Source organism: Perca fluviatilis, chromosome 1 (genome assembly GCF_010015445.1).
Source record: "Perca fluviatilis chromosome 1, GENO_Pfluv_1.0, whole genome shotgun sequence".
NCBI classification, from domain to species: Eukaryota; Metazoa; Chordata; class Actinopteri; order Perciformes; family Percidae; genus Perca; species Perca fluviatilis.
The window spans coordinates 1,438,621-1,446,704 of NC_053112.1; the positions used below are offsets into that span (position 1 = coordinate 1,438,621).

General features: G+C 41.0%; 1 protein-coding gene across 1 annotated transcript; it reads left to right on the forward strand.

The window, feature by feature from the left end:
• The first annotated feature begins 1,219 nt into the window (after positions 1–1,219).
• LOC120566800 (pyrin-like) lies at positions 1,220–7,705 on the forward strand. The gene is made up of 3 exons (XM_039813454.1): positions 1,220–1,240; positions 1,979–2,258; positions 6,507–7,705. Exons 2-3 carry the CDS (start codon positions 1,988–1,990, stop codon positions 6,806–6,808), a joined length of 573 nt encoding a protein of 190 aa, XP_039669388.1. The 5' UTR covers positions 1,220–1,240; positions 1,979–1,987; the 3' UTR covers positions 6,809–7,705.
• The last annotated feature ends 379 nt before the right edge of the window (positions 7,706–8,084 follow it).

Consider the following 8,084-nt stretch of genomic DNA (forward strand, 5'->3'; position numbering starts at 1 on the left):
TATATCTTATAATATATTTCTTAAAATTTGTTTCACTGAAACCATTTAGAAATGTTTGGTAAGTCAGATTTGGCTTTTGGCCATGAGGAAAATAAATCTGACTAGAACTATGCTGAACTACTACTGGTCAGTCTGAGGACAAACTTTATTGACATAGCCTTTTGTGCATCAGAGTGAGACAATTCATCACATAAGTGAGGTTTGTCGTAATACTTATAAATGTTAACTATCATCACTATCTATATTTAAAAAAGAGCCATGAGAATAATTCATAATAGAGCTCAACAGTGTGGTTCTGGAAGTAAAAATCCCATTGATTGATTGATTGATTGATTGATTGATTGATTTAGATTATCAGAGATAATGTCTAAAGACAATCCGAGGTAGACCGAACCCGAGCTCTGAGGATGGGAAACAAATGTTTCTGCTCTGGTAGAAGACACAAATATGTATGAAATCAATTATTTATTTTAAATTTATTTTAATCATGATCTTATGGAGACAACATTACCCACGATCCTAGGCGTAACAGCGACGTCTCCGATTGGTCCAACTCACGGTTACCGTGGAAATGTTTACAGAACCCGCGAACAGCTAAAGCGAGCTGATACCACTGAAGTCTGTGATAGTTTCTGTATACAATCTTGTTCCTTTGACGTTTCTTCAGTTTAAAAAAAAAATGTGCCAAATGAAACGTTTTATTAAATGTCTGATAATCAGGATCACTTTGATCACATTGTGCTGTGTCGCTGTTTAACTGGACAGTAGAAAGGTTTCTTCATGCTGATTGGCTGATTCAAAATATCTATTTGATGCATGCAGATATTCTTCAGAATTTCTCTCTTCTCTAGCTCACCCAGTAAGAGCGTTCGCCCCATGTTGGCTGAGTCCTGCAGCGGCGCGGGGTTCAAATCCGGCCTGCTGCCCTTTGCTGCGTTTCATCCCCCATCTCTCTCCCCCTTTCATGTTTATCCACTTTCAAAATAAAGGGAAAAGCCCCAAAAATAATCTTTAAAAATAAAAAGACATTGATCTGGCACTGAGAGGGCTCGGCCCTAAATAGCCGATAGTAAGAGGCTTCAAAACCCTTTCTAGATGGACTAGAGCCAGCCAAGGGTGGGAGGAAACTAAGTGGCTGCTGAGGGCCCCACTGCTGTCAGGGCCCCTATGCTGTCCATTCAGGAAGAGAAAATGTGAAATAATAATTAGGGCTCAAGCACCGAGACGCAAGGACAATAAGGTACACAAGAATGTAGGTAGTTACTGAGGAACAAATGAGGAACTAAGCACTATAGCTTTAAGTGTCATTTGGTAAATTATGACCCTTTTAATGCTAAGTTAGCATTGTTTGACATGTTTGTGTTTTTGACAACTTGGCATTAATATGTCATGGCAGGCCTAATTATCAAACTTAGAGAAACAGTTTAGCTTTATGTGTTGACATCACATTAAACTGTAATGAAGTGGTCGTTTTTTACATTGGCTGTCATGAGACCATTGTAATCGTGTCATAAATATTTTTCCTTGACCAAGGTGATTAAGAGTTTTGGATAGATAACGTTACTTGTTGAACTAACTGGAGAGATTGACTTATTATAGACCTTTATATCAATATATATATCAATATACACTACTGGTCAAAAGTTTTAGAACACCCCAATTTTTTCAGGTTTTTATTGAAATTCATGCAGTTCAATGTCTTATTGTACTCTGAAATGAAAGAATAGAACAAATGAACAATTTAAGTTAAAAAAGAAATCATGGAATCAATTTATAAACCAAAATGTATTCTAATTTTTGACTCATCAAAGTACCCCCCTTTGGCAGATATAACAGCTGAACACACTCATGGCATTCTTTCTACAATGGAAATCAAATATTGATTTTTAATATTGGACCTCACCAATGAGAACTTCTGCTCTGATTCATTTGTGTTTCAGTTTTCTTTCAGTTTGACAAAACTTTCTGATTTTAGCAGGAAGCCACGATGACGGCAGTGGACCTTTTCAACACTTTGGAGGATTTAAAAGAAGAGGAATTTAAGAAATTCAAATGGCATCTGCATCAAGACATCCTGGAAGGCTACCAAAGCATCAAAGTGGCCATGTTGGAGAACGCAGAAAGGCAGGACACGGTAGATGTGATGGTGAATACCTATCAACTTCAAGGAGCTCTGAAGGTGACCAAGAAGGTTTTAGAGCTGATCAACAGGAATGATCTGGTGCAGAGTCTGCCACACACCAGCTCAGGACCAGAAGGTCAGTCACCCTTTTTCATTTATATTTTCAGGAAGAAAGAGTGGGTGGACATGAGAAACCCAATACTTGTTTGGGAACAGATTGTTATTTGTGACCTGCTGATACAACTTGTGCACTCGGCAGCAACACATTCTCCAGCTGTAAACGACGCCATGAACGATGCATCATTTAAGATTGTAAACAGATAAAAAAATATTTTATAGATAAAAAAACATTTTAACATTTATTTCAGTGTAGTCTCTATTTGTTGTAACATTACTGTAGTGGAATTTCAAGCTCATGCTCTGTAAGTTGAGTTAGTGGTACCCAGGTCTCATTCAGGTCAGTGGCCAATATAACCTCATAACTAGAGATGCACCGATTTCAACTTTCTAGGCCGATTCCGATTTCATATTTTCTAACCACTTTACAGCACATATTAATTTTCTATCTTTTCTTTAATAGAACATTTTACATTTTCATAGAACATAGAAACATTTTTGAACAGATAATGGATCACTATAAAATAGAACTATATAAATTACACCTGGTGTGGAAAATTCACACACATCTAAAGTGCAATGTTAGAACCATTTCCTTCTTTTTACATCCAATATCCACCTAAAATATATATATAATAAATAAAAAGAAATTAAATATAGCCTTGCAGTAGCCTATAAAGATATTTCTCAAAACACACACACAGGTCTGTTTGAACATCAACAGTAACGTTACCTGAAAACATAAACATCATCGCTCATTTTACACACAGTTTAGCAACAAAACTAAATGCTGAGGGAAGATTACTACGTTTTTAATGTTGGTTTGGAGCAGTATGCATCCCCACTAACCTGGAAAGCGTTTTAAACAGTAACGTTAATACAGCGTGTCGGAGGAATCCAGCGTCTCTCTTTATTTTGTTGTTGTTGTTGCAGCGGGGGCGGCAGAGGTACCGCAGTGTTCGCTAACGTTAGCTTCTTGTCTCATCTGGGGTCTGATAAACAGTAAATTCATCAAAGTCAGTGTGCCCAACGCTATTTTCCGATAAACTGTAGCTGTCATATTTCACGGGATCGCATGAGTGTGGTTTTCATGTTCCAGTTGTTCAGCCTCAGAGGGGGAGAGAGAGAGAGAGAGAGAGAGACAGAGAGAGAGAGAGAGAGAGTGCAAGAGAGAGAGAGAGAGAGAGAGAGACAGAGAGAGACAGAGAGAGAGAGTGGCTGACTGTTCGCCTGAGATCAGTAGAGCAGACTACTCTGCAGAGCCGCGTATAATTACGACTTCATGACATTTCAGAAACAGCTGATGGAGCGGAGGTGCACTGATGTTGCGCGATGTTAATCATGCGGCGCCCGAGTGCATTTGACCGGCATAAAATCGGCATATGTCAGACTGACCGGCATAAAATCGGCATATGTCAGACTGACCGGCAGGTCGCCGGTCATGGCCGGTCACGTGCATCTCTACTCATAACCTTAATGTTAATGTTAAGTATTTCAACTCTGTGTCTCTAACATAACAGCTGTATGATAAGACTGCCAAGGTCACGGAGGAAGTCAACAGATTACACATTCTGCCTGTCTGTCAGTCATCCGTAATATCTTTCAGGTGTTTCTAAGGTTCAGCTAAACCTAATGCCTCCAGCATGAGTTTAAATAAACCTTCAGGAAGACAGGAACTTCAGAATGTTGGGATGGCACCTACACTGTACTGTGTAATCCTAAATTCTCCTCAATTGAGAATTTTATTAAATGCTTCTGTGTAAGTAATCAAAGTCTCCCCAAACCTCCTTCACCAATGGGAAAGGAGTTGTGTTGCTTTAACAGTTATGTTTGTATACATATAAATGTGTATGAAATAAAATGTGTACAAACCAGGGGTTAAAATGGGTAGGAACGATCTGGAACGACATTCTAGCCCCTTGGATTATTGCCAGTTTCATACATTTCATACAGTTTCGTTTAAAATAACGGCAATTATCCATTCCAGCGCACCGCTGTGAGTCAATGAACAAGGAAAGTGTCTGTGGTGAGTTCACACTGTAATAAAAGCAGGACAGTCGCGTACTATCTGTTACTTAAACAGTTGCCGGTAGCCTACCGGTTACAAATAGGCTCGTTATCAACACGGTAATGTGCTGCAGGTCTGTTGTTTTTAGTTGAGGTAGAAAGAGAATATTCGGTTAAAACAGTTTGGTGATGCTGTTCTGCCCTTATTGTTCTCCGTGATCTCCATGAACTATGGACTGACTGCGTCGGACTCAGTTCAATATTTTGGCCTTTGCAATGTGGTAACTTAGGAGGCAATTTGGCCTTGTTTCCATCCATCCATCTTCATCTGCTTATCCGGGGTTGGGTCGCAGGGGCAGCAACTCCAGTAGGGGACCCCAAACTTCCCTTTCCCGAGCCACATTAACCAGCTCTGACTGGGGGATCCTGAGGCGTTCCCAGGCCAGGGTGGAGATATAATCCCTCCACCTAGTCCTGGGTCTTCCCCGTGGCCTCCTCCCAGGTGGACATGCCGGGAACACCTCCCTAGAGAGGCACCCAGGGGGCATCCTTATCTGATGCCCAAACCACCTCAACTTCGATGCAAAGAAGCAGCGGCTCTACTCAGAGCTCCTCACGGATGACTGTGCTTCTCACCCCATAGGTGAGGGTAGGAATGAAAAGTGACCTTTAAATCGAGAGCTCTGCCTTCTGGCTCGGCTCTCTTTTCGTCACAACGGTGCGATAAATTGAATGTAATACCGCACATGCTGCGCTGATTCTCCGACCAATCTCCCGCTCCATTGTCCCCTCACTCGTGAACAAGACCCCAAGTTATTTGAACTTCACTTAGGGTAAGGACTCATTCCCTACCCGGAGTAGGTACTCCATAAGTTTCCAGCTGAGAACCATGGCCCCAGATTTAGAGGTGCTGATCCTCATCCCAGCCGCTTCACACTCGGCTGCGAACCGATCCAGTGAGTGCTGAAGGTCACAGGCCGATGATGCCATCAGGACCACATCATCTGCAAAGAGCAGCAATGAGATCCCCAGCCCACCAAACTGCAACCCCTCCCCACCCCGACTACGGCTCGATATCCTGTCCATAAATATTACAAACAGGATTGGTGACAAAGCGCAGCCCTGGCAGAGGCCAACCCTCACCTGAAACGAGTCCGACTTACTGCCGAGAACCTGGACGCACCTCTCGCTTTGGTCATACAGAGATTGGATGGCCCTGAGAAGGGACAAGATCCTTGTGAGAGTGAAGAGCTGGTCCATTGTTCCATGACCAGGACGGAATCCGTATTGTTCCTCTTCAACCCAAAGTTCCTCCTTTCCAGCACCTTGGAGTAGACTTTACCAGGGAGGCTGAGAAGTGTAATATCCCTAGAATTGGCACACACCCTCTGGTCCCCCTTTTTGAACAGGGGAACCACCACCCCGGTCTGCCACTCCTTTGTCACTATCCCAGACTTCCACACAATGTTGAATGTTCAATTTGGCCTTTTGTGCTCTGGTTAATTTGGCATGCAGTTATCACACCAGTCATTATTTATTTAGTTTTAATAAAATCTCAACTTCTGGCTGTTTTGGAAGAAGAAAATAACAAGAGTAACAGGCAAAGGTGTAGATTTGCACAAATGTTTTGTGGATATCTGTTTTTCATTTTGGATTTCTGAAATTAAAATGGTGACTAGTAACAACTGGATTATAGATATCTGAAATTGGAGTTCTTCCTAGTAAGAAATCTATTGCAGATTTCTAAATGTTATTCTGGATTTAGGTACTGCTTCCTGATTGCATCCTACACACTGCTTCCTTTAATTCCTCTGGCTGTTTCATAATAAAAGCTTTCCCCCAGATAACCAGTGGGAGGCTTTTAATGTGAAGCAGCTGTCTTGTGACACAGAACTACCACTATATGGATCACAACACAAAGGAATGATTAGACAAATACAGTTTTACCATTACATGGTACCTGATCAACTCGCCTCGCCTCTACTCACCTTTTTTGTGTCTTTAGAAAATGAAGTCTTCGCTCATCCAGGAATGCTGTGTGGACTAGCCAGACCTTCCTCCGCAGCGCTGTGGAGGAAGGTCTGGCAATGTGAGACTAAATTAATCTGAACTAACGCTATATCAACAGATTGATACAAGCCTAGGGGGCACCATCATAAAAAAAATGAAATATAAAATATAAATGTCTTTCTTTTGAATTCTCATTACTTCTTAAAGGATAACACAACCTAACAAAGTATTTTCCCTGGTTATCTTCCAGGTCCAACTGGCCCACGGAGGAATGACCCAGCAGAGGACAGTGAAAAAAGGCTGAAGGAAGTTCGGACAGAGTTTGTAAAGCGAGTGTCTAATCCTGTTCTGAACCAGCTTCTGGATAAACTCCTTGAGCGTGATGTTATAACTGATGAGGAAATGCAGTCAGTCAGAGCAAAAGTTGGATCAGAAAAAGCACGAGAGGTGATCGACACGGTGAGAGGAAAAGGAAGTGAAGCCAGCTTAGATCTGATCGCTGCTCTCTGTGAGGTGGATCCAGTCCTTTCCAGGACACTGGGATTAATCTGAAGCACACTTTGACAAAGTGTAATTAGGGATAACCACAGTTGGCAGTATGACTGGTAAACATGCAAATCCAGATATCTACAATTAAAATTATGACTTACAAAGCAATAGCAAAACATTTGTGGATATACATTTTGGATATCTGAAATAAAAATTAAAGCTAAACTGCAAATTTAATGGGACAATCAGGGCCTAGGAAATTTACAATATAATGTCATTACAATGCCTCAAAAGTATTCACCCCCCTTGGATGTTTCACCCTTTTGTTTCTTTTATACATGAAATCGTGTTCAATATAATTTGGCTTTTTTGACAAGAATTTGCAAAAAAAACCTCTTTAATATCAAAGTGAAGACGTATTTTTACAAACTCATGTCAATTAATTAAAAATATATACGGTAAAGAAGATGATTTCATAAATATTCACCCCCTTCAGGTCAGTATTTAGTAGTACCTTTGGCTGCAATTACAGCACTGAGTCTGTGTGAATACGTTTCAATCAGGCTGGCACATCCGGACACTGCTATTTTTTTCCATTCTTCCTTGCAAAACAGCTCAAGCTCTGTCAGGTTGCTCGGGGATCGGGTTTGTTCTTGTCAAAAAGCCAAATTATACTGACCATGACCATGACCATTTCATGTATAAAAGATACAAAAGGGTGAAACATCCAAGGAGGGGTGAATACGTTTTTATAGGCAATGAATATTGAATCTGATGTAAATGCAGCACATTCTGAGCAAACTACAACTCTGAATCTTGTATAATTTTTAGTTACTGCAATTGGTTGTTTTTCTTGGTTTGTTTTCCTCAATAATGAGACCGAAAAGAAAAAGTCTGAATAGACCTTTTTCACAGCAGACATGTTGACATAGTAGGAAAAGCACAGGTGTATTCAAACCATTACTGATGGCTGCATTCCACTTAGGAGAGGTCCTGGTATTAAACCATTAATGATGGCTGCATTCCACTTAGGAGAGGTCCTGGTATTAAACCATTACTGATGGCTGCATTCCACTTAGGAGAGACCCTGGTATTAAACCATTACTGATGGCTGCATTCCACTTAGGAGAGACCCTGGTATTAAACCATTACTGATGGCTGCATTCCACTTAGGAGAGGTCCTGGTATTAAACCATTACTGATGGCTGCCTTCCACTTAGGAGAGGTCCTGGTATTAAACCATTACTGATGGCTGCATTCCACTTAGGAGAGGTCATGGTATTAAACCATTACTGATGGCTGCATTCCACTTAGGAGAGACCCTGGTATTAAACCATTA

Coding starts and splice junctions, on each gene's coding strand:
- LOC120566800 (XM_039813454.1), top strand. CDS start 1,988: ATGACGGCAGTGGACCTTTTCAACACTTTGGAGGATTTAAAAGAAGAG. Junction 2,259..6,506: donor CACCAGCTCAGGACCAGAAG/GTCAGTCACCCT, acceptor GTTATCTTCCAG/GTCCAACTGGCCCACGGAGG.